Here is a 27,726-nt window from a genome sequence, read left to right as displayed (position 1 = left end):
CTTGTCCAGATGCAGCGACCCAGTCATCAGGATCGCTTCTGTATCTGAATACCTTTCAGTAGCCTTGGATCTCATGAATAGCAAATGCAGAATCAAGGCGAATGCCTAAAATATGAATGCAACTTGAATTGTGAAGCTCGTTATCTGATTGTGTACTGAGTGCTGTATTGGGTTTATAATAACCCAAAATAATTCCGTGCCCTGCCTCTATTTATTCACCATGAAAAGATCACATCAAATTGAACTTGAATACTTTTTTAAGATAAAAGAAACAACACAGAAATGATCTGATGCAGTTATTTCACTCTGAAACTGAAGGTTGGAGAACTGCTCCACAAATTTTTTTCCAGACATCTGAGTCAGTCTTTGAATCAATATATCTTGAAATTGAGCCATTTGATCTTGCATATTTACATGTAGTCTAGTTCATTTAAGAACATATGTATGAAATATAATTTTCTATGAACATGTATTTTTGAGGGCACTATGTGTTAGAATTCTCAGTGATTCATTTTCCTATTTTTTTTTTATTGGTGTATAGTTAAGAATGTTGTGTTAGTTTTTGTATACAGCAAAGTAATTCAGTTACATATATATATATATATCATTCTGTTTTTCAATGGAACAAATCGATAGAACATCCTCATTAATGAGACACCACATACTCCCAATACATTAAATGTTAGAACACCTATGTTGGTCCTCCTTTCTCTATGAGACTACAGTTTATTCGTTATACAGTTGTGTTTTATAATACCATCTGCTGAGAATTAGCAGTGATTGTGCTGGTTACAAAAAGTGTATTTTATATACATAGCCTTCCTTTATTAGCTGTCAAGGAAATTATATGTATACACATACATACATGAAATGCTACCATGAGTTCTTGGGAAATAAACCTCTACTGCTTTTTGGTTATTTCTGCCTTCAACAACTGGTCAGTTATACTTTGAGAAGAAGTATATTTTGGGAAGAAACATACACCTTCCTATGACATCCAAAACCCAACAGCTTGCACGTCTGTCTCTGCAGGCTACTCAATGTGCGTTTTATGCTCAGGGTGGGAGGGATGCTTGTGAATAGGCCAAGAAATATGCAAACTCAGTAGTCAGGAAGAAATCTTGGCAGATTAAAGCATTTGCAAGACTGTATTCACAGTAGCTATAAATTTCTCTAAGGGATAACAGAGCTGAGAGGAACTTAAAAATTAGATCCAGATAAGAAAGGAAACCCACATAAAGTAAGTGTATAATAGGTACAGTGTAAACAGTTGCTACAATTCTGCCCTCAGTTTAAAAATCCTTGGGTTTTGCTTGAAGAAAGCACAGGCATTGGAAGTAGAGGTCACTGTCTGGGACCTGACATGCTGAAGCTAACACCTGGATCTTGTGCCAATGTTTTTGAAAAATAGTCTCCCCTTTGTTTCTTTCATCTGTGTGCCTCCTGTCATCACTTTCCCGTGGTTTTCAGAGTCAGACTTTTTTGTCTAGGCTCCAGAGGCAGAAGCAGGAGAATCAATTTGCTAGAAGGGACATGACAAACATCCAACTCCAAGATCTTCTTTTGACAAATGACATACTTCAATGAAGGTTAAGTTATGCTGTGGTAATAGACATCCTCAAACTCTCACTGGTTTAATACACAAGAAAGATTTATATCTCACTCACATTACCTGGTTACTATGGAATCCTGGCAGGAGACAGAAGGCTACTCATTGGAGTTGCTAAGGGGCCCAGAGTGATGAAGTCCAGGGGATGGGGGAACTCACACACTAGCACTTATGCCAACACTAGTTGTGTTGTCCACATTATAAGAGTTAGGGAAATACAATCCATACGCCAGAAGAGAACTGGAATATCTATCATGTGGTCCTACGGGCCCACAACTAAAGGAAATTCAGAAATCCAGAGAAATTAAAGTGGTCCACCCTGGTATATGTGGCTTTTTCTTCCCTTTTCTTTCTTTCTTTCTCTCTCAATCTCTCTCATTCTCTCTCTCTCTTTTTTGGGAGATACATGCTTGGCTGATGGGCCTGGATATAGTAGCAGAGCTTCCTCAGATCTTAAAAAATCTTCAGCATGCCCTGTCCTCCAAATCATCAACTCCAAATACAATCATCCAACCACAAAGAGTGATCAAAATGCAGAACAGTCACAATCTGGCAATCTTCCAAGCTACTTTAAGCACTACTCACAATAAAAAGGTTAGAATATTATTAATTTGCCTTGAACTTTTAAAACAATGGATGATGGTATGATCATAAAGCAAAGGATACTGTTTTATATGGGGTAAAAGATTGAAACATCATAAGCAAACTATCAGAACCATTTCATTCCTGACCAAATGAGAATTTTGTGATTTGGAATTCCTTACCTTTCTAAAACTATCCACCTCAAGTTGTTTTCGATGACACTGATCAATTTTTTTTTTATAAATACATGAGTATAGGAGTCAAATTATAATGAAAAACATAAAATATCCTCATTTTGTTGCATGATTCAAGGTGAGCCATATTCAGACTGATCATAGGGTTACTCATGGTCTCCCACAGACCTACCTCCCTTCCTGCACAAGAGCCCATGAATCAGAATTGTCATCACTGTTTACAAGTGTGGTTCAACACAGCCAGAATGCTGCTTGTGAACGACTTGGCCAGGGAGAGCTAAAATTCTCTATGTAAGTAATAAACATATCACCAGTCACTCTTTCCATGGTCTCCTTCAGCTCACTTTCAGAGGGTTTTGCCTATCTCTGCTACTTTCATCTCTTACAGAGAACTTAGATGTGGTTAGCTGCCTTTCTCATTAGATGTCACATAAAAAAAAAATGACACCAAATAGCCTATTATGCATATTGAGGTACTTTTGCTCTTCAAACTCCATTAAGTTCGTATAAACCTCAATTAAGTAAAAGAACAGCTAATTAGAACAGTCTGTTTTCAATAGACTTACACGTCTGCAAGGAAGATGACTCTGAGACCTTCTGTCCAACTACTCCTTCTCCCATGTGTCCAAGCCACAGTATTTGAGACCAGACAGTAAATTCATTCTTATTTATTTTAAGTAAATCAAACTAGTCCTGCTATGATTCACCTTTACATCATGAGGCCTCTGGGAAATTATTTATTCTGGAAACATCCTCTGTAGTTAGAGAAAATCTAGAGCAGGCAAGAACATGGCTTGCATTCATTAAGATTTAAGTTGGATCAAAATTTATAAGTGGAAGAGGCAAGAGGGAAAAAAATAAAAACCATTTATGACTTTAGATACCTCACTCAAATGAAATTCCAAATATTTCTGTGATTTCAACAGTTCATAATTATCAATAATTTTATTAATAATGGAGAATACTAATAGGGATGATTATAAGTACTTAATAAATGCTTGCTGAAGAAACAAAAATATTCATATCTATATAATGGTTCGATTCAGGCCTAGATAGCATGGAAATATGTGTAAAAACATCTTTAAAAGCAATCAGCTTTTGTGTGCTAAGGTGATCCTCTAAAGAAAAACACGTATTTCCAATGAAAATCAGTTGAATTCTATGTTGTGTTGAATGATTAACAATGTCCCACAGACTTTTTTCTTTGGGGGGGGGGTGCAGTTAAATTACTGCAATTCAAGTTTTAAGTTTTCAAGCAAAGTTCGACTAAAGTTAAAGAATTAGTCACTGTTTGGGACTATTTACTGATAGTCCCTATTGCCTTCTTCATTTATTCATTCTATACTACTTACTGAATCTCCATAGTCCTGTCCTGGAGTCATAGTACAGATCAACTGTGAAATGATCACAGCTAATTTGCAAGAACTTTGAAACAAAGATACGCTTTTCCAAGTATAATCCCAATCATTCTCACTCAACTGCAGCCTAATCCACCTGCATGAGTAGGAGAGAGAGGGTCCAGATACACAACCCCAGCTTATTTCGGCTGCAGGTGGCTGTGAGTTTCTCTTTCTAAGGGAAAATAAAACACCTAGCAATTGTAAATTACAGCCGTATCATACTTCCTGACAAAAGTATTTGTGCGCTCTCTCAAAATCTGGACACCTCCACTGAAAAGAATGTAACCAGTTCCTATGAACATTTTTCATGGATGTTGGCCACTGAAAACAATCAAGATCCCCCCAGCCTGTATTTTATACATGCCATGTGCTATGCGAAATACCGGAGTACAAGCATGACTGGAAACCAAAACAGAACAAAAGGAAGGCAAACAACAAAAAAGTGTGCTCCCCCAGCCTTCAGAGAACTCAGGGTCTACAGGGAGAGAAGTGAACCAATAACGACAAGACATGAAGAGAATAAGAAACGAGGTACGAGCCAAATGCGATGGGGAGTGCCGGCGACAGAACAGCTAAATCTGCAGAAAGATTCAAAGCAGGCCCAGAGAAAAGCTGACCTTTGGACGGGGCTTGAATAAAGACAGCAACCGGGTTTGAGAGGGAAGCACTGCCTGATAAGAGACCAGCTCGGGCAAATGGCCAAAGTCAAGAGGAAATACAATGTACGTGGAGAAGGGAACAGTCCTGGTTTCGGTGGGTGAGGCTGGAACCCAGGTGAGGCTGGGAGAGGGGTCTGGAACTCCATGGGGACCTGGAGACCATCCTTAAGGCAAATAACGAAAATCTGAACTAATGAGATCTGACTCATGGAAGGAAACTAGTATGATGGCAGAAAAGGATTTTTCTTAAATTAAGGAGAGGAAACAAAAAGGTGAATAAGGATGGTGGGGATTTCTGAATGATTAAAGTGATAAAAAAAAATGGTCTGGAAATGTATCACCAAGTAAAACATTAAGTAAGTGCAGCATAAAATACATTATCACTCAAACACACATTGTGCAAATTTATGTCTTTTTTTTTCCTTTTTTTTAGGGGCCAGATCACATATCACAATGAGATTTGGATACCAGTGGTTACGCATTATTTACTTTTATTGTCTACACGAATGTTCCCTTGATTTATGAGAACAGCAGGGGCCCAGCTGGCCAAATCTGTAGGAACTGATTACGATGCTACTTAAGACTGATATTTTATCAGACTAGCTCTCCAAAGTAACTAATTTCTTTAATGCAATGTCATCTTAAATCACATGTACAACAAAACAAAACAAAACAAAACCACCAGCCGTAAATATGCCATTCTGTGTAAGTAGAAACGTTATAGATTCTTTCCTATACTTTCAAATATAATTAAGCCCAAGAAAATTTCTAAATAACTCCAAAAGAAAATCCCAGTGACTCTCCAAATAATTTTAATTTGTACTCACCAGAGTACTTACTTACCTGAGAGAAACTGCGTGTGGCCCGTATATCTCTCTCACTGCCGACAGGTCCGCTTCCAGCTGGGGGTGCTTGTGCAGCTCCCCGTCATAGTTCACCTGACGGAAGAGGATTCATGAGAAGTGGCTTAGGGTGAAGACAATCAAGAGAACCAACTACAGACAATCTCCTGACAGGTTCCCCTCTCGGTTCTGCCACGGGCATTCTCCCTGTCGTCTTTATTAAAGAGTGCAGATAGTTCAGCGGTGTATAAACTAAAGTTCTTAGGTTCACATCCATCTACTGTAATTTATTATAGTAAAATTAGACTACTTTGTAGAGTAAAATTAGACTACTCTGATACGAAGATAATGCCATTGTTAAAGGCAGGAAGCAAGTGTCTGGCAGATAATATGGAAAACTTCTAGGCTGAAAAACAGCATTTACTTCCCCTTTGTAAGAATTAGCTGTGTAAGCAAAAACAGGAAGAATTACTTTACAAAATGTTAAAGTGCTATATTGGTTAAAGAATCATTAGGAAAAGTACCCCATTCTTAGTAAGGCATTTCTGGAGGGAAAAACCTAGTTTTATTTATGTCCATATCTATACTTCTTTGCCTATGCCTGATTGACAAATTACTGATTTTTTATTCTGAAAGCATAAATTGCTTGTATTCTTTTATGTAATAACAACTTTGGCTTTAAAGCATCTCTTTAACATATTACCTTTCCATTATACTATCCAAGTTACAAAAGATATTTGATCAAGAAGTTTACAGAAACAGAACAAGACAACTTACGTAGCCATATCCTAAAATGAATTGTTCAGTTTTAAACTATAACATTATCCTGGAAAAATATAATTAATCCTTGTGTATCTATGCATATATAGCTATGCTACTTTCATGTACATAAATTATGATGTTTCTTCGTAACAACTTTTCAACAGACACTTTATATCAGGATAAGAGGGAAGGAAAACGATGAATACAAATAATAAGGATGCTCAATAATTAGGGCCCATCAATTTTAATAAAGGTTAATTATCTTCTATCTAAAACAATCCATGCTTTTATTAGAAGTGTCGCCATTTCAAAGTAAATGTAAAAGTTAAAAGCACAATAAAATGCTGTCTGCAAAATCTCTGTAATGAAGTAAGACAACTTCTATAAATAAATGACTATAGTTAAAAAAAATTGTAAAAGAAACCTTAATTTCTGGAAATATGTAGAAAATGAGAAACAAACTACATGAATTTCCTAGTTAGTTACAGAGCCCTCAGCAACACACAGGTCTCACAGATCACAAGCACAGGTTTCCACTGGAACATGTCTGGCTGTTGCTACCTTTGAGACTGGACACTTGGGAGGACCTGGTGTGCTTACCTGTCCTCCATAATAAAATTCTTCAGAATCATTATCACCTTCAGAATCTTCTTCCACTGTACTATTTTGTCTTGATTCCTTAAAATAATAAAGAAAGTAATTTTAACGGACGAACCAGTGTGCCTCCTTTTGAAAAGAAAGTAGCAAGTGGCCGGAATAGGTGGGTCTTGTGCATATCATGTGTAGCATATAGATTTTAAATAAAAATATTCGTGATGCAGAACAAGCCAGAAACAAAAGGTAGTAAGGGACAGTTTTGTGGGTGCTTTAAGCTCTTTGTACGTCCTTTTTAGAAGTTCTACTTTGCTGATCTTGAGTTGTACAATTTAGTATTTGATGTGTATAAAAAGAACTACGTATAATCAATCACAACTTTGGTTTTGTTCTGATAAAACACGTGACAACCTCATGTTAATACACTTTTTATTAAAAAGTTCCTCAGCATTAGTTACCCCAGACTGTTCTCACTTCCACTGCCAACTCTACACAATGGTATGAAGGAAAGGACACTTTGAATCTAATAATATAAAAATCAAATTATGGAAATAAGTATGAATCACATTATAAAGAGAACTTTCGGTATGTAGAAACTGTTTGTTTTAGATTTCAGATTTCAAAAGGATATTTAATTAAATATGCCTGAACTTCAAGCTTCAGTTTCGAATTAACTGAACCACATCCATTATGCGTCTAAAGTGCAAACAATGAAAATTCATCTAAAGTAGCTAATGGTGGCGTTTCTATCCCTGGCTCTGTTAAAATGAAAGAAAAGAAAGGTAGCTTCCTTTAGACACAGGCAGGAATCTATCAGTCCAATATTCTGTAACCATCCCTAAATTTCTAAACCAAACTTCAAATTCAAAAGGGAAAAAAAAACTAGAAAAGGGTATTCGGATTTTACAAAATACTAACAGTTTTTGGTTTTAGCAGACGACTGCTCAATCAGTGACTCTCTGGGTAGCTTAAGAAGAGCAGGAAGGTGACTTGGAGAGGAAAGGAGGGTTGTTATCAAGTGCATGGTTTTAAAATGAAGAGTTGTCCATCCTGCCAGTGTTTATTTCCAGATTCAAGTGAATTTGTAAAGGTGAAGAAAGGGGATGAATCTGTTGCTGTTGTTTTAACACTAGTCAAAAAAAAGAAGACCATACCCAGTCTCTGTGCTCCTTTCGCTAGAAAGACCATCTTTTACAGAAGAAATGTTAAGGGTCCCACCAAAACTATGTCTGGACACATACAGTTATAACCATATTACATAAGTGCACCTCAATCACCTACATTATTGGATGAAAATACAGAGAAAAAGTTAGGCTTTGCATGCATTTTATTTAGATTTAAACCAGATGTTCTTCCTATGACTTTAAAGATAGTTAATTTTAGGTTAATTTTACGCCACCACCTTCCCCACACACAAGTCGCTAAGCCACAAGCTTGCACCTCATTCACTATATTCAGTCTTAACCTAGATAATAATGATATGAACTACGAATACATAGGAAATTTAGAATATATCTATACTGTTTTAAAGAAATATAATAAAATATAAAATGTAATTTACATACCTCCCCATTTTCCTTCTGTAATTTGGATTTTATGGATAAGCAACAGTTAATGTCATTTGTCTTTCTTAATTCTGAAAGTTATAATTAAAAAGTCATTTTAGTTTTCAGTATATTATTTACCAAACATTCGTAAGTTTCAGTACAAAAACACCCCAAAGGTGACTCTCTCCTTTGCAAGAGAGTTAAGGGAAATTTTGAAATTTTATTACGTTGGAGAATTACTTTAAATATAAGCTATTCTGATTTTTCCTTGCCCACAAAAATGGTCAAACTATTCAAAATTGTACAATAGATAAACAAGATTATACTGTATAGCACAGGGAAATATACACAAGATCTTATGGTAGCTCACAGAGAAAAAAAATGTGACAATGAATATATATATGTTTACGTATAACTGAAAAATTGTGCTCTACACTGGAATTTGACACAACATTGTAAAATGATTATAAATCAATAAAAAATGTTAAAAAAAAATAGACAAGAAAAAAAAAAGGTCAAACTAAAGTGCCACCATACAGATTCCTTCAGCTCTCATTATATATATTTCATGGAATCTACACTGCCTTCAGTACATTTTTTAAATATTCAATTTGTCTAGCAGTATCATTATGTATGAAAATATTTTCACAAGAGCAAATATCAACAGTGTTTTTAAACAAGATTTTTTGAAAGTACTAATTTATGCATTCAAAAAAAGTGTTGAAAAACAAACTAACGCACTTTACATAGAAAATTTGTGTGGAGAACCGGATTCACAGGTGCCAGAGATAAATATCTGTTACACGGGTTAAAGGGAACCAAAATACAAAGCTACCTGCAATTAAGAAAATATTAACCTAGAATTTTAAAAAATAGTGTATTCCTATTACCTGTTGCTATTCGATGAAAAATTACTGGAATTGGCTCTGTAGTAACTAATACATCTTCATCGTTTTCTGAACTTGACACATAGGTATTATCTGAAAAGAAATATGGACAATTAATGGCATTGTTACTTGAAAAAATACAACCTTTATTAAAAAAAAATTAAGGTTGACTTCCAACACTGATGAAGCATGCACTACTGATTAATCTCAGAAAAAATAAATTGCAGATTCATGTGTGAATGAATTGTAAATGGCTTCTTTAAAGACGTGTGCATCTCCTAGAAAAATACAGACTTGGGATAGAGACTATCCAAACACGCCTCTAATATCCAACATGGCAATAGATCATCTGAATGCAACTGGTTGCAGTTGCCCCAACTCACTGAAGAGGGTCCTTCTCAATACCAATGTCAACATGTACTACAGGAAGCAGGGTCAGTGAGTGGAGGGACACAGCTCAACAAGATCACTTGGTGCAACAAAAAAGATTCAACACCAAGTCATTAAGGAATTTAAGCTAAAGACTTGTTGTAAGTCATACTCCACATATTATTCTAATATATATTTTTGAATTGATATAAAGTCTCACTTTTTTCTTCCACAAATTTTATGTGAATAATACAAGTTGAATGTACAAAATATTAAATTATTCCATTGATTCTTTAAGTTTCTTATTCATTATTTGTTTCCTCTGGGGGGGGGGAGAAAATAGTATTTTTATAAATTAAGGATTCTTCCCTGATAAATACTGATCTTCAAGCATATGGTAACATAACACACACAGCTGTTTATTCTACTTTGCTCTTTGATGATTATAGGGCATCTGTGATACAGATAATCACCAAACATTTCACCAGTTTTTAAAATAATGGTCCTATAATATGCTCATCAGTGATGTATAAAAAATACAAAAATATATATAAAAAATAAAAGTATAAAATACACCCAACAAATAATAGAAGCCTATATTGATTTCTGCTAGGGAAATGAGTGTTCAGATGACTTGTGAATATATGATAAAGGATCTTGAGCCAAGTTTTCATAATATTGTGTCAGTACAGCAAGAACATGACTTTTAATTGACAGATAGCTAAGTCATTATTTCCAAAGAAACATCTGTACTGTTTTTAGACCTTGAGTAGTGAGTAAATCATAGTGCTATGTATTCACAGAAAAGCCACAGAGACTCTCAATAAACATAAGGCTTTAAGTTATTCAGGAAGGTGATAAGAGATGGGGGTGGATTCGATTTGAAACAAAGCAGGTACGCCTCATTACTCTGATTTGTCTTAATCACAAATTTTGCCTTATTTCCTCTTCAAGTAGCATCTTGAAGAGGGGAGGGTGTGAGATTTTTTTGTCTATCAGGTGAGACCCCTGAATAAGAAACAGATTTACTATAACTTTAATTACTGTCTCATCACACTAGTTGAGCTTTTGACCACTTATCTAGAGTTCTTCTGTCAGTAACTTCATACTTTAATTTCAGGTGAGGAGAAAAAAAAAACCCTCTCTTTTAAAGCCAGTTTTTAAATTTCTTAAGCCATCATTCAAAGTCTTACTGAGTTAGTTATTTGCTACTGAACCTCCTGAAGAAAAAGAGCATTAAAGCAACAGAAGCAATAGCTGACAGCCAACTGGACGGGAAGATCCGGAAAAATCCGCACAGCGGACACGGTATCATAGAGCATCTCAGCGTCATGGAATGAGGAAGATTTTACTAAAGCATCAAATAAATTAGGACTTCCTGTTTAAGAAAACAGGGAAGTGAATGACTCAGTTTAAAGGATCAGATGGCTTACATAAAGTGTTGACACTGGAAGGCAGTGAGATTTGATTCAAAAGAATAGAATTTGGTAAATCTATGCTGCATAATGTTGAAAGACAGGATTATGCCTTCAAACATATCATTTTCTAAAAGATTTTCTACCAGTTTGTATTTTGATTAGTATTTAGGCATCAGAACACTTTAAATTTCTGCTTTTGGCTTAATATAAACCAAATCAAACTGTTTTTAGTTTTCATGACAGTATCTATTAAATCATCATTATGATACAAGAGGCCAGATCACAGAGGTACACCCAAGTCAAGAACAGAAATGTAAGGGAGTAGACAAAGCACTTCAGATCTGGACTCTGCTACCAACTAGCTGTTGATCCCTTTTAATCTAAACCACCCTCTGCTTAGTTATAAGATGAAGAGGTTTGCGGATGATCTTTGAGGAGCATCCCAGCTGTATGAACTGATTCTGCTTTCTGTTGCTGTTGTTCTTTAACTTATTTCTAAATCTTCCTGAAACTATTCTGACATCTGTAATATTAACATCACATTTGTTTAGACATAGGGAAGTAGGACACAAAAGGGTAACGAATGCATTTAAGGTAATTAGTCAAAAACAGAACAGAATGCTTTCAAACTCAAATTCCTTAGCTGGAAGTCTCCCCTAGAGCTGCCAATATTTTTTCTTAAAACTTTTGAGGACATTTAGGTTCTTTAAAGTGTATGTTCTGTAGAGGACCTATAGATCTTTGTTAAAGGCTGTTAACAGTATGAATATTTTCTCTTCCTTTCCCTACAAGACTATGCAAGCTTTACTAGAACTTCCGTGGACAACTGGGGAGAGATGAGTAGAGAGCTATGGAAACGCATCTCTTAAATTACTGCTTTTAATCTATTTCAAATGCAACATAATTTAACCCATCATTCCATTATTCATTACTATGTAACTTAATAGAAATAATTATAAATTATAATTATATTGGTTTTATAATACAATCTGGATATTTTCCCTATATATGATATTCATGTCAACCCCAAGTCATTCAATTATTATCCCTACTTTAAAGGTGAGGAAACCAAGGCTCAGAGAAATTAATTAATTTGCCCAAATTATTTAAGTCATTAAGTAATTACACATAGCTAGTAAGTGGCGAAACTGTCTGAATCCAAAAATCAATGCTTTGCCATGTTTTTTAAATATCAAAGACTGTCACTCAACAATCGCAAAATCTTGTAAAACATATAAAAAGGATGAGAGAACTCACACCTACCAGTAGGTAAGCCACATAATTAAAGGTGGGAACTAATGAGGAAGAATTCTGCTGATCATAGTAGAGCCAATAACCTGTTATTTGTAATATACTGATCTTTAAAAAACAAACCCAAAAAATTGTGTACAGTATAAACTCCATGAAGAAGCACAGGTAAATCAGAAAGCTACTCTACTTCATTTTATTCTGAAGAGCCAATGCATCTTTAGTATTTCATTTATATTCATGTTATTATGTCTATCTAAAACTCAATTAAAGACCCTCTAAATTTTCATTTTCACAAAAACAAACTATGAAGTGAGTTCCAATAGATGACACAGGCAGCTTAATAAATTAAAGTTATACAATGAGGGTGACGTAATCCTGAATTTGAAGGATTATGCTGATACAGTTTCATAGGGCAAAGAAAATTCCAACTTTCAAATGATAATGAGATAATCATTGAACCATACAATCCAGCAGGAGTAGGGAAAAGAGCCTGAGGAACACTGGCAGAAGGAATTAATACAAGTACTACCAAGATTGCTACATTTAGAAATTCAAAGCAACATAAAAGAGAGCTATTTGTTTGAGATAGTTTTTATAATAGGCAAACTTTTTGGAAGAAAAATCAAAGGGGGTAAAAAAGACAAGAACAAATATAAAATAACAGAAATGAGAAAGCAGAAATAACCACAGAGATAAAGAAGACGTTTAGAGTTACAGACTATTAAAAAAAAAAAACTTTCTGCTAAAAAATTTGGACATTTCACGAACATAGTGGGCTTTCAAGAAAAATACATGTTAAAAAATGACTAAGAAATAGAAAAACAAAAATCACTAATCATGGCAGAAAAATGACAGTTGCCCTAGAACCATCCCTAAAAAGATACCAGTCTCAGATAGATTTGCTTGCAAATTCTATCAAATGCCAAAGAATAGTTTAATTCCTTCAGTAATCTGAAGTCTGTAATAACACAGAACATGACAAAATACACATATTTCTTACAGATCAGCAGTGAGCTATCTGCTAATATAACTTGTCACCTTGTTGTTCAAAGGAGAAAACATTAGATGCCAAACAAAACCTTGATAAAGATTTAATACTCACTATTTAAAAAAATAGAAAAAAAAAAAAGCTTGGTAAATGAGAAAAGGAATGATACTTTCTTTTCTGAAAGCAACTGGAAGAATGCTCACTAATTTTGAGAGAAGGGACAAAGCTGCCAACTTCCACATCTACTATTAAAAATCATTCTGGAAGTTCCAGCCAGTGCAAGAGGAGAAAAAAATACAGGTATGAAAACTGGAAAGGACAAGCAAACATATTTTTCCTACAGTATTACCGAGATGAGAAATCAAGTATATTAACTGAACTCCTGGTACAAATAATTACACATTAAAATTTAATAATGGGGAAAATATTACCATAGTAATTAACATTCACTTTGAAGAAAGCACCATAAAAATACCACTACTTCTTCTTCAGAAGTGACAGCAATCAGAACCGAATTACAGACTTGGGTACCACCAAACTACACATCCTTGGGAAGTATTTCACCTCTCAGAGCACATTTCTTCACATATAAAATGTCATGATAGCACTTGCTCTGTCTATACACAGACTGGCATTTACAATCAGTTCAGTACTGTGAATGAAAATACTTTGTGTACGGTGAACTGGCTGTATCAATCAGTTCAAAATTCTACCCCCAAATGCACTCTGTCTTTGTGTTTTACTTACTTACATTCCTTTTCTTTTTATAAATGAAATTGTATTGGAAATTCACTACAGACTTGCTCCAAGAAGGGAATTCAATTTTAAAAAGCACAAATAATAAAAAAAAAACCCACTAATTTATTTAATTTCAATTTCTATACATTGTAGTTCCAGTGAGGCTCTTTTATGGCAAGAAAAACCGGAGTTAAAACCCCTTGGCCACAAGAGGGAGCTAAACATTTGGTTCACTTGGTTTGTTAAAGGCATCATCTACCATACTTCCTGTGCTACAGAATAATTCCCTTACTGTCTTCAAATTGGGCTTTGATTAATGGCATTTTTTTCTATCACCTTGAATTAAAAGTCCTGCACCCCTCAACCATGGCTGACATTTCTAGGAAGTGCCTCAGATGAGAAGCACAGTAATTAGAATATTTACAAAAAATAGTGGGGCTTTTATTTTCCTAACATCCTTAAGCAAACATTCAGTGTCAAAAAGACTGCATCATAATAAGGGAGAGGGCTGACTGCAAAGTCACCTACACAAAATTTTTTTCTTTATAAATATTTCATGTCTTGGTTAATAAAATCTGCCTAGAACACTTTTTATTAAAAGTATACTTTATTAAAAAATAGGCATATCTTTAATAATGAATGACTCCTTGTTAAACTGTACAATAACTTTATAGAACAGTATGTTAAAAACATATGGAGATCATAGCAAAATAACTGTAAGGGAGTTTATGATTTATGAAATCATTTTTAAAATGTAACATTTGGTCTTACAAAAAGGTTAAATGCATAATGCAAGTTGCCACAGGAAATACCTGGCTTAAATGCTAAAGAAATAAGTTTTACAATATCCTCATAATATATTATTTAAAAAAAAATACTCAAAGTATGTATAATCAAAGTTATTTATAGCAATCCGGTCATTTTATACATAAAATTATGATCCCAGTTTCAACCAAGAAAGTGAATAGGAATTGGAACTATGATTCCAATTTGTGACCCTGACAGATCATAACAGTTTAGCTTGGTAACTATCAGACTTTATTAAGTAAGAATATCAGAGTAAAAAAAAATATGTATATATACATGAAATATAGGTAGTTAAAATTTGCTATTCTTGGCCACAGAATATGATAAACAATAGATTCTTGTATTATACTCTTTAGGGTAAACTATCAAGGCATGTTTGGTCTACACTACGTCTACAGAGATTATGCTCTTACTCAAGATAAAATTATAGATATAATTTGTGAGCAAAATACTAAGGAGAAACACATCTTATTTATATCTTCAAATTATCGTGACTTCAATGCTGGCACACACACCCTGTAATCTTTGATGAGATTATAGTGAGTCTGGAATACAAGACTGATCATGGCCTAGAAGAAGGACTCTTGTTTGATTCAGAAAGAAATGGATCTGGAATGATCTTACATTCTGTTTTCTATGGACAAAGTATCTGTGGACCTAGTGGTCTATTTCAGGACACACAGTGAGGACAGCTGTGTACATGCAAGAAGCCTAGTCAGTCTAGCAGTAGGGTCCACGGGCTCTGGACTTTTGGGTTCAAATCCCCGCTCTTCCTCTTACTAGCAGTGTCATCATTCATCTGTAAAATGCGGATATCATGGTGACAATCGCGGAGGGTTGCTGTGAGAATTGTTTAATTATTTATACACTTAAGAGAAATTAAGAAAGGCCTATTATTTTCAACTATTATTATTTTTAGTTATTATTCTGGTTGTTACTCTTACCTATTATTTTTAGATTACAAAAAGCCAAATGATGTTCCAAAACCAACAACTAAACCAGGTTAGTAAATCTTTAATTGTAATGAGGTAAGTAAATAGGCTGAAGCTATCATATGGGCTCAAGGAAAGTACTTTTCATCGGGAACTATTTTGATTCTGGACTGCATCTTGGGGTAAGACATGTGCCTCACAGTCAACAGAATTCTTTTTTGTTTAAACCTTCCCCTGCTAAAGCTTCACCCCTAGATATATTCATATACATTTTACATCTTCAGAAGAAAAAAAATATTCAAAGGAATCATGACATGAATATTTGTAACGAAAATATTAAGAAGAAAAACATACCTGGGTAATCTTCAGATACATGTACTGAATAGGATACACTGTTAAAACAGGAAAAAAAAGAGAGAAAAGAAAGAAGTTACTGCTAAGGTAGATATGCTTTTACACAAAAACCAACCCCATGTTACCCATTCATTTATACAGATATAAGTATAAACAGATATCAAAACAGATTAGAAAGCCTCTTTGATATCTGACAAAGAAACTTAGACTTTTAAGATATATAACATAGTAATATGTATCTTTTGTGATACTTGTTTTAGCAGAACTAGGTCTTTTTAGCTCAGCAGTGCCTAACATTCAGAAATTTATGATCATGTACGTCATTTGCTCAGATTGTATCAAATTATCTTTTCTTACAAAAAAAGGAAGTATTCTTCCTGTTTAGTATGGCAGTCAAGAATTTAAACATTAATGAATTTAAGCATTTTATTTTTAACATCGCTTCCCCACAATATGCCGTGCTTTTGAAACATGTCCTTTCCTTCAAAGAATTAGCAAAATAGTGACAGTGTAACTAATAGCTATTTATCAGCCAATCTTTCACCATCACTATGTATAATGAATGAATAAACTACCTCTTATTCTCAGAAGGATTGGGGTGTTTCAAAAACAATTTTTAACAATTCCTTGCTCAATAACCCCACTGTCTCCATGTATTGATCACGTATGACACATGGGAATGTGTCATAGTTTGTTTTCTCTCCTATCTCTACCAACTAGATTGCAAGTCTTGTGAGGTTAAGGTCCATGTCTATTTGGATTTTTAGCATAGTTACTTATGTGAAACACATACACATAGCATACATTAAATATTAGCTTTTTGGATGGGTCAGTGGAGCTGCCACCTGTCACAGAAAACTCAAAATTTAGTTCAAGTTCAGCCAAATTAACTGCCTGTTAAGAACCCCCACCCCTCCTCAAAAAACCAATTCTCTTTGAAGGAACATACAGAATACAGAGTCTATGCAAATGTATCATTCACAAAGTGAATCCAATACAATCCAAATTACTTGACATATGAACAAATAGGAAAATCGAACCTATATTCAAGAGAAAATTTGATCCAAGTGTTGGGATTAGCCTTCAATCATTTAAAAACTATTATAAAGTGCTTAAAGGCATAAAGGAAAATCCAATCTGAAGAAGAAACAAACAAAAACATCATCAGCGTCCTGTGGTACACTAGCAAAAGAGCAAATATTTTGTATCATTAGAGTTTTAGAAGGTGAAAAGAGAGAGAATAATGCAGGGGAAAAAAAAAAAGAGCTAAAATATCTCCCAATTTGGGTGAAAGACATAGATGTACAGATTGAAGAAGCTCAGAAAACCCCAAACAGGATGCCTGCAAAGACAGCTCCACCCAGGTACACACAAAAACCAAAAGGAAAATGACAAAGAAAACATTTTTAAAGATGAGAAAAAAATTACACATATAGGGAAACAGAAATCAATGTTGAGTTTTCACAGGAAACTATGGAGGACACAAGATAGCAGAGCAGCAAAGGACACAGCGCAGGGGTGGGGTGGGGGGGACAGGACAAAGGAACGACTACGAATCCAGAATGCTACATCCAGGCCACACAGCTGTCAAAAGTGAAGGCAACTAAACAAGCTTTCAGAGAAGAAAATTGTAGAACTATGTCCCAGCAGACCCAAAGTACAAGAAATCCCAAACAAGGTTCTTCAGGCTGAAATGACATCAGAAAGTCAAATATCCAGAAGGAATGAAGAGCACCAGAAACTGTAAATACAAAAGACTATTTTTCTCTTAATGCTTTTAAAATACACATGACTGTTTAAGCATTCTAACACTTCATCGTGGGATTTACGACCTACATAAATGCAGTCCATGTGACAGTTATGGAACAGTGTTAAGGAGGGTTAAATGGGCGTATACAGTCAAAAGGTCCTTCATCTTATGGAAATGGTACAATGTCAACCCTGAATAATAAGTGTAGGAAAACTTAAGAATATATACTGTAATTCCTAGAGCAAGCACAAAAAAGCTTAAAAGACAAGATTAAAGTGGAATTTTACAATCATTTTGAACATATAATCCAAAAGAAGGCAGGGACAGAGGAACAAAAAACAGAAGGGATATTTGTTTACAGGAAACAAATAATAAATGGTGCCTGGATCCTACCATAGCAAGAATTGCCTTAAATGCTAATGCACTAAACACACTGAATAAAAGGCAAAGATGGACAGTTGGATAAAAAAGAACTAGATCCAATTCTACGCTGCCTTTAAGAGATCTACAGTAAATAAAAAGACAGATAGATTGAAAATTTAAAAATGGAAAAGACATACCATACAAACAGTAAGCATAAGAAGACTGAAGTGTTTAAATTAATAACAAAGAAAAACCTCAAGACAGATACAAAGGGATCATTCATAATGACACAAGGGTCAATTCATCAGGATGAAGGCACAACAATCATTAGTGTGCGTGTACCTATAACAGAGTTTCAAAATTCACAAGGCAAAACCTCACAGAACAAAAGGGAGACACAGAGAGCACCACCATCAGTTTGAGAAACTGACAGAACCAAACCCCTCACCTCCAAAAAAATCATTAAAGACACAGATGATCTGAACTAGATTTTCATAGAAAACTACAACCACAAAAAAGATATACAGAATATTACCTTTTTCTTCTCAGGCACAGGTGGATAGAATGTTCACCAAGATAAATCATATACTGGGCTACAAAGCTAGTCTTAATAAATTTGAATGGATTGACGATTATGATTCACTAGTTCATATCCTGGGTCTCCTGGCTCAACTTGCCCTATGACATTGAGTCTTGAGCCTTCAAAAAGCCACTGCCCTTTAGAATTTGTGACTGGACATTGGGTTCTGTGACTGTGGCCACAGGCAATGCAACCCTCGCAGGCAAGCCCACGTCTCCAGGACTCCACCAGTCAAATCCCTGACATACTGCTGAGTCCTTGGAAAGAGATTAGGCAGAGACAAGAAAGACTAAATAAGGAAGTGGGTAGGAAACAAAGATGGCTAGTAATGAGACCAAATATTAATATACTGTTCTTTCATAAACCACATTTAATTGTTTAATTAATTCAAGAAGCATTTCTTGGTAACCTGGTGAACATTGTGTTAATGCCAAATAAGATTTAGGTAGGAAAAAAAAATCAGAAGATGAATAAAAGATTAATTTTGAAAGAAAAAAAGCATATAGAACATAATGAATATGAGAAAAAGGAACTTAAATATTTTAAAGCACAACAGTGTTTTGTTTTGTTTTGTTTGCCTTTTATTTTTAAATAATTATAGACTCACATGAAGTTACACAGATAGTACAGAGAGGTCTCATGTCTCCTTCACCCAGTTTCCCCTACTGATTACACCTTACGCACGTATAGTGTAACATCAAAAGCAGGAAATTGACATTAGTGTAAAGTTTGGATATATTTCTATGCCATCTGCTTGCATTTGCATAATGTACCTACTATCGCAAACTGAGATACCGAACTATGTGATCACCTAAAGGTTTCCCTCTTTAGAGTCATACCTGTCTCCCTGCATCCCAACATCCCCAACCTCAGGCAGCCACTAATCAATTCTCCATGTCTATAATTTTGTCATTTCAATATTACTGTATAAATGAAATCAGAGAATGAAGCATAAAAGTATTCTAAGGCAAAATTAGTATTTTGAAAGAATTACTATGATTGGAAACATTTAGGATAGACTGAAGAAGAGAGAGATCGAATTGAATAATAAAACGTGAGCAAACATGCGTGGAGGGGTATGGAACGGGAAGGACAAGTAGGAACAAATGGCAGATATTGGACCTCAGCCAACAGCCCAGCTTTGGGAATCATGGCCCTGAATTAAATGCCAAAAATCAGAAGCTAAAATAACCAAGCCATTGGTGCCTCATACAAGCTGGGGGAAATACACACTATGACCTTAGGTGAATTTATTTTCCCACAATTCATTCCCTTATACAATGGAACTATATTATGTAGAAATGAAATTATTGATGATCAAGGCAACCCTTCATCTGGCAGTACTATGTGACAGAAGCCTGGGACCTTGCCAGAGATTACACTCAGTACTAAGCCGAATTAATTCCCAACAGTTTACCATCTCAACCAACAGCATTTGGCTTCATCTTCCATCCGAATCAATGTCTAAGTCCAAAATGAAGCCTTAACACATTCCCATGTCTATCTCCAATTAGGGAGACTGCTGCGGTTAGGGTCAAACAAACGAGTCCAGTTCCAGCTTTGAGCCGTCCTAGCTGGCTGGCATAAGCAAAGTCATTTCTATATGCTCAGCTTCCACCTCTTTTCAGCAAAATGGGGGAATCCAGATCTGCCTCGCAAGCCTGCTGTGATGATTTAATGGCTTAACAGGCGTAAAGCCCCCAGGACAACGCCAGACACACGGCAGCAGGGGCCGAGCGATTTTAGTCAGCTTCCAGTACAAGCAAGGAAAATTTACAGAAGTGAAATTTTACATGAATGAATGTCCTCTGGGGAATTCAATTTGCTCAAAATCACAATATATTACATTTATCAGAGGCCAAAGCTAGCGCAGATGATTTTATTTTACGGTTGTATTATTACCCTCATGATACTAGGAGATATGCCCATGTCCATGATCATACCTAAATTTTCAAATACAAAATAGAAAACAAAAGCCCTACAAAATGACTCATCAGATATATGGCATCTTCTTAGCTGTACTCCAGAAGGAAAATCACCAGGGCTGTAAAATCCGAATCAGTTTCACTTACAGAGTTCTTAGGGAAGCAATCTAGTAGAAGCAGACATGGCTGATTAAAGCTAAAGGACCTAATAGGTAGGGCCAAAAAAAGAGTAAAGAACCAAGCTTGAATAGATGTAAGAGTAAGGGTAGCAAATGCTATATATAATAAATAATACAGTGGGCTAAACTACTGAGAAGCAGCGGAAGTGAAAGACGGTGAGCGTGAGAAGGAAGAAAAACCTGGAGCAAGCTCTGAATTCTGATTCAGGAAAGAAATGCCTTCAGATTTTCAGAATAAGCTAAACGACAGTTACACTGAGGTGCTGGTCAGTCAATACGTGTTTGGCAGAAACTGTATGCACCGCACAGTGCTAGGTTCTCAACATCACAAGGTTTAAACTAGAATCTGTAAGTTAGTTCTACAATCTCAACAATTGTTTAGATAAAATGGTTGCTTCTACCTCTTACTGCTCTGAAAGTATCTACCCCAGCCCAAGACACCTCCCAGCTGCCAAGAGCCTCTGGAGCAGTTCCTGGGAGAGCCCTCAGAGTTCACGACCTACTAATCTTGTGTTTGGTTTGTATATTTGTTTACTCCTATAGTTCAAATCATTGGTAAGGTCATTCTGGTATCACTTCACCGCTTGCTCCATTTCCACCCTCTTCCTTCTGAAATGTCTGCAGGGAATGGAGACTAGATCGAGTTTACATCTAGTTCTTAAGCTCACAGATTAAAGAAACTTCTTTAAGAACAGTAAGGAGCTAATGGAAGAGAGCAGTTTAACATGAGAGAGGGGAACTCCAACTTGAAGATAAAAGAGGTTTAGACTGAGAAGACCTTTCAGAGGTACTGAATTCAATAATAAGTGGGTCCCCAAATGCTGTTATGATCTGCCATCTCTAACTCAATACACCTGGATCCAACACAAACATTTTCAATTACACCTGGGAGTTTTGACAGAGCAAGCAAAAACTAATATTTTATTGAGCAATACTCTTTTTACCTTACTCTTTAAAGTCTAAAGCAATTTCTCTGATAAACCAAATCTTTACAAATCTTTTCTCTCCTCCCTAGACCACTTTTAGAATGTATATGAGAAAAAGCAAAATACAGAAAATAACACAAAACTGCAGCTAACGGCAAGCAGTCCTCCAACCTCACTACGATGCTTATGAGTACATGTGTCTACTCTGTACGTTTGCTTGCAAGAGGACAGCTCATTCCTGAGGACGAATGTACCCCACTCACTCCCAGACCCACTGGGAGTTACTAGAAGGAAACTCCCTCCGGCACCCGTAAGTCTCTTCCGGCCTCCTCAGGGCTACAAGGTGAAGGAGACGCTGTCCCGCCACCCATCTCCACAACCAGCTCGTACATCTCAGGCTAGAAGGAGATCTGGGGCATGCTAGCAGCTCACATTTGCTTTTTTGATGCCATTTACTTCCCCAAGCATTCATCATCACCTTCATTATCATTTTTATCTCCCAAAAACTTTTTCTAAACATCCAGGTCAAACAGCTGTCGCATTCTCACTCATTACCATCATTAGCTGCCAATCGTGTGTCGTTTTTCTAGAATTAGGGCTTTCGAGGGCACTCTCTTCCTCATTACTAAAACTCCTTACATCACTCACATCCACATGAGGAACAGTAGGCTGCATACAGTTCCATGGCCTCATCTTCCCTTAATTTTCACTCACCAAATCCATGGCTACACCTTGGACCTCGACTTGGACTATAACAGCTCTCCTTCTAAAATCTCAACCCCCAAATCCCATTTTCTGGCCACAATTTTATCACTTTCATCCCTCACTACTTTATTCCTCCTCTCTGATCCTTAAATCTCCATGAGTTCACTCACTGTGTTCCTTATCGGTCCCTCTGGGCTTCTTACGTGAGCGTAGGTACCTAACTGGTCTTTACAAACCACCTTCAGCTGCCCCACATGCACCCACATCCTGCCCATGCAGGCTACCTGCCTGGCCAACAACCACCAGATGAATTCATGTCTGCATTCTGGATTCCTAGCACTGGGCTCTGAATGCTGTTGGAAAGGACAATGGGATTAAGAGATCTGGTCCCACAACCTCCACGTGGTGCACGACACCAGCTATACACAGCTTTGCTCAGCAGCCCCAGAACCCACCCCTCATATGCTCCTTTGTTTTTTCTTCTCAGCAGTTTTCCAAACCTTTACAACTTTCCAACACCGCAGAACAACCTGCCGTTTCACTATGCACACAAAGATAAAATAGATTATCTAACAGTTACTTCCCCAAGGCATTCTCTCATTCTTTCTCCCACCAACCACCTACAAGCTCATACTTCTCTCCTTGCATCCAGAAAGAAGGAAACACTGTCCTTTTATCTAAGACTAAAAACCTATTTGATTTATGGATCTCATAAACCAACAGTCTATGCAGGGCTTTGTTCTATTAATTTAACTTAACAATTCCACAATTTGAAATTAATCCAAACTTGGTAATTATGGAAGTGAGAAAAGATTTATCCACGAACATATTAATGGTAGCACTATTTATGAAGAAGTATCCCCAAAAACCAAGAGTGTCAATTATAGGATTATACAAACTATTATATACACACCCCGTGACGGTAGTAACTATGAAAAAGGAATGGTGTAAAATAACATTTAATGAAAGATGTGTTTCCGATACATTAAGGTACACACAAAAGTTTGGACTGTATATTTTCATTAAAAATGTGTAAATACATATCTACTACAAATATATCCTGATAGAAACATGGTTTGAAAAATACCAAGTTCTAATAATAGTTGCTATCTCTTGGTTATTGGATGAAAGGGAACTACATTCTTTCTGTGTATCTGTATCGTTCAATCTTTATAAGTGTGTACTGTATAAAAAGAAAAAATTCTAGTAACGTTTAAGATCTCCCTGTACCCTGTAGCCTTTTCTAATTATCACCCTCCTTTTCTTCTTAAAGTTAGGTTTTTTTACAAAGAGTAATCTAAGCTGTTCTCACTGACCACCACTTCTCATGTACATTACAATCTGGCTTCCACTTCAAAACACCAAGTTTCTGCTTCTTCAGGTCACCATCAGCCTTTTTATTATTTTTTTTCTCTCGTCCTTTTCTTACACGAATTCTCAGATGCATTTAATAAAAACAAAGACATCATAAAAACTTCCTTCCCTGCTTGCTGAACTCCACCTCTCCCTGGGTCCCCTCTTGCTTTTGAAGATGTCTTCTTAATCCCTTTTGATGTCTAACATTTCATGTTATTTTCATATTTCAATGCTTTCCAGCCATGCTGACTGCTCTATTTTTTCACATGAGTAATCTCAACTATAGCCCTACCAGCCATAGGTAGAAGACTCAAAAATTCCCTACCTCCACATCAAGCAGGCAGCTTCTCTTTTTTTTTCCCCCTCACATTTTCAATAGGATAGTCTGCAAGCAAATTAAACCCAACACACACATAACGGAACTCTTGGCCTTCTTTACGTCAATTTTCAAGTCAGTAAATCAAATATCAAGGTATTTGGTGCAAATAAGAGCAGAGCTGCTACTGGGAACTGGAATCTACTCAGCACTAGACTGTATCAGGGTACAAGCCCCTTGGTCACTTTCTGCAACAAGGAAATTCTGATTCAGTAGATATGAACCTGGGAGTGCACATCCCTAAAAAGCACCCCAAGTGATTCTGGTAAAGGTAAGATCTGGATCTGATTTTCAAAAAACATAGACATTGATCCTACAGAATAAAATTCTAACTCCTTAACAAGTCTTCCAAGGCTTTTCCTGGTCTGACCCGTAAGTGCCTGACCAGCCAAAACCCTGACAAATACCCACAGACCGTAACTTCCAACCATTTCAGGTCCTACCATTCCCCAAGCAGGTCATCTTTTTCCACACAAAGGAAAGTGGACGCAGACTGTTGGGCTGTGAGTCTGGCTCTGCCATTATGAACCAGGTGATGGAGGGCTGGATAACTAACCACTCTTTGCCTCAGTTTCCTCGTCTGTAGTACCTCTTAGGGCTGTTGTGAGGGGTAAATATGCACACGCTATGCACAAAGCGCTGGGAAAAAAAAGACACCAAAGTATTCAATAAACATCAGCTGCTTCATTAATAAAATTATTATAATTATTATCATTCTTACACATAGACTTACTTTCCTAGAGCACACTCCCCTCTCCCCTCAAGATTCAATCTCAAGGACAACTTCCCATGGAACTTCTCCAACAAGCCGGGCAGACTTGGGTGTTCCTTCCCCCATGTCCCACTTCACCTTGACATCGGCTGTCTTCTAGACTGAAGATACAGACCAGACAGGTTCATCCTCAAATTCCCAGGGCTTTGACACAGCAACTTATCCATCAACAAATTATTTCTGAGTACACGAACTAATCATATCTTTTTCCAAAATTACTTGAGGATATATCACGACAGTCCTGGACAGAGTACATACCAAGTAGTAGGCAAGTGCTTAAATATTTGATAAAAATCAGCAAATGCTGGTGCACAGCAGTTGTCCCTGTGGGTACAAACCACCATGCACAAGAGCATCAGACCCTTTCATCACATTCTGTTAACAGGCTTTTTGTGACGTAAAGAAGTAGAATGCGTTCTGAATGCCCACGCCATATGTATTCTCTGTCTTTTTCATTTTCAAATGTGCATAATGAAGGAGATACTCGCAATCTTACCAGTCCCGACAGCATTAGCTGAAATTCAATAATACGTATGGTATTGGGGAAGATCTCTGAGATGTTTCAAAAAAAAAAAAAAATGGAAGCACCAGTTATTTATACAAAGGAGTAGACAGGTTAGCATGTCAAACCAATTAGTAGTTTGACTAGTTTAGTTGTCAGAAGAGCACTACATATAAAACCTACTCCTATCTTGAACCTACAGGAGAAAGAATGTCAGTTCACCTAGACAGAAGAGGCAGTGGTATGGAAATGTCTGAGCAGGAATTTGTTGCAACATCATATATTCCATGCATGCTTTATTCAAGGTCTCCTGTGGAAACCCTGTGCCGGTATCTGCCCTCCCCTTCTTTTGTATCACTCAGCACAAAGACAAGAGCACAAAGTTCTCACACCACAACAGAAGACTCATCTTTCCCACCAAGGAAATAAATTGTCAATATAGGGCAATTCATACCACCCTTTACAAAGGTAAAAGGATGAAGATGCTTGCCCAATAAACATTAAGTTTCTCAATAATATGCATGTTCCTATTTTCAAAGCATACTTTGATAATTTTTAAAGTTATGCTTTAAAGTGAAGTAACAGGATCAAAAGTAATGGTGTTTTGTTTGATTTTAGCGAAGTGGGTGAGTCAGCAACTTTCTATGCTTAAATATTACACTACAGGTCAAATGTTTAGACTTCTAAGTGGACCAGCTTCTCAACAGGGATGAACTTGAAAGGCCTAAGTCCACTTTGATTAGTAACCTAGATGCGTGCTTCATTTATGGTATTACTACACCATATGGTATGAGCAAAATTGCTCTTTTAAACTGCTGTAGTCAAATGCAAAATCCAACAGTATATTTAAATATAGTTCTGCTTCTCTCTCTTTCTTTAATCATAACCAAAAATAAGAGGAGGTCACAAATGCAATTCCATCAAGACATGAATGGTGGATAGGGCATGCCAAGTCACTACTATTTAATTATGTATAAATAGTACCTGAAATCTACATTAAATTCATATGTGTGTGTGTGTGTGTGTATAATTTCCGTGTTTCTTTCCCTAAAGTTTAATGTCTGGACTCTTCTTCTCTGCACAGTTTGCAACTATAACTAATGCAATACTCTTTTTGATAAATATTCACTAAAATGTAGGTGCCTTTACCTTCACCAATCTACATCTAAATTCAAGTCGTAAGTGGTTATAAAAAGTTTAAAGCTGCTACAAACAATTTGAGTAGCATGTCAAGGCTGAAAGGCCAAATATGATGGAATAATTCTGTAACTGAAGTAAGGCTTTGTAGAGGCAAGAAAACATGTTTTAAGAAAACATTATAAATATTTAGAGAGATAACTGCACTACATACTAAGATACTACCTCACCAACTTTCTCCAATAGTAAAGGTACATAAAATTAGTCTTTTCCAAGACACAATTCTTAATACCATCTGAAGATCCTGCAGGATCCAGCCCGTCTACGTGTCTCATTCTCCTGGGTCACTCCTCGTGTTCCGACAAAAAGGACTCTCTCAGTCCTTAGCCGCGCCATGTTCCCTCTGCCTGGAATTCTCTCTCTCCCTTCCCCCAGCTCCTTTTTGTCTTGTTTACTCATTCTCATCCTTCCAATCTCAACTCAAATGCCACCTCCTAGGAAAAAGCTCTTTGATGAACCTTCCCGACTTGGACAGATCTTAGGACAGAGCAGTCACACAGTTTGTAACTATACGCTTCTTTGCATGATATTAACATGTGCTTCCCCCCGCGAAACCTGTAAGATTAGAGGGCACCCGTTTTCTTGACCACAGTATCCCAGCATCTACCATACACCTAGCACATAGTAAGAATACTGTCATTATTTGTGGAATGAATGTTTATTTAAAACATATACATCCTTTGTTCTTCTAACTAGGAATAACCCTCTTCACAAAATTACTTATCAAATATGATTTAGTTTACAACCTGAAGAGCACAGGAGAAAGAGAATGGACTTCAGAATATGCCTTTACGAGCCACGTGAACCTGAGACAACTTAACTGGAGAACCTCCTGCTGATTTGTTAGGTGAGAGAACATCTACTTCCTCCTCTTGCCGGGCATACACGGAAGATGACATGTGGAAGAAACCAGCTTGTGTAATGAGAGGAGACGATCAGTGAAAATGACGGCTCAACTCTCTCCCTTCCTCCAAAATTCAAGAATGCAAAGATGTAAAATAATCCTGTAATGAATGTCCACAAGGCCTCCCCACTATCCGCCTGCCTCCTTCCCCTCCCTGCTGCGTGCGGAAGCCCATGAATTTGCAGGAGGAGAATCCCTTCTCTCAGGCAGAGAGGAGGGCTGAGCAGTGGATAAACCAACCAGAATCGCCCCCCCACA

General features: G+C 36.5%; 1 protein-coding gene and 1 long non-coding RNA gene across 4 annotated transcripts in view; both read right to left on the bottom strand.

The window, feature by feature from the left end:
* Nucleotides 1-27,726, bottom strand: part of PARP8 (poly(ADP-ribose) polymerase family member 8) — a 163,117-nt gene that overhangs the window by 64,269 nt on the left and 71,122 nt on the right. For all 3 annotated transcript variants that reach the window (XM_032471889.1, XM_032471897.1, XM_032471903.1), the window contains 5 exons: nt 15,934-15,971; nt 9,080-9,169; nt 8,208-8,278; nt 6,649-6,726; nt 5,288-5,382 (listed from right to left, as the gene is read on the bottom strand). In XM_032471889.1, the coding sequence (XP_032327780.1) occupies nt 5,288-5,382; nt 6,649-6,726; nt 8,208-8,278; nt 9,080-9,169; nt 15,934-15,971 (372 nt within the window). The remainder of the gene's footprint in view (nt 1-5,287; nt 5,383-6,648; nt 6,727-8,207; nt 8,279-9,079; nt 9,170-15,933; nt 15,972-27,726) is intronic.
* On the bottom strand, nt 20,533-27,322 carry LOC116660979. Its single transcript, XR_004316720.1, has 3 exons — nt 27,311-27,322; nt 21,713-21,717; nt 20,533-20,615 (listed from the first exon to the last, which is right to left on the bottom strand). It is a non-coding gene; the product is annotated as an uncharacterized LOC116660979 (long non-coding RNA).

The sequence above is a fragment of the Camelus ferus genome, chromosome 3 (assembly GCF_009834535.1).
Source record: "Camelus ferus isolate YT-003-E chromosome 3, BCGSAC_Cfer_1.0, whole genome shotgun sequence".
Taxonomy (NCBI): Eukaryota; Metazoa; Chordata; class Mammalia; order Artiodactyla; family Camelidae; genus Camelus; species Camelus ferus.
Note: the sequence above shows the minus strand (reverse complement) of the source record. Positions and strands in the feature narration are given on the sequence as shown.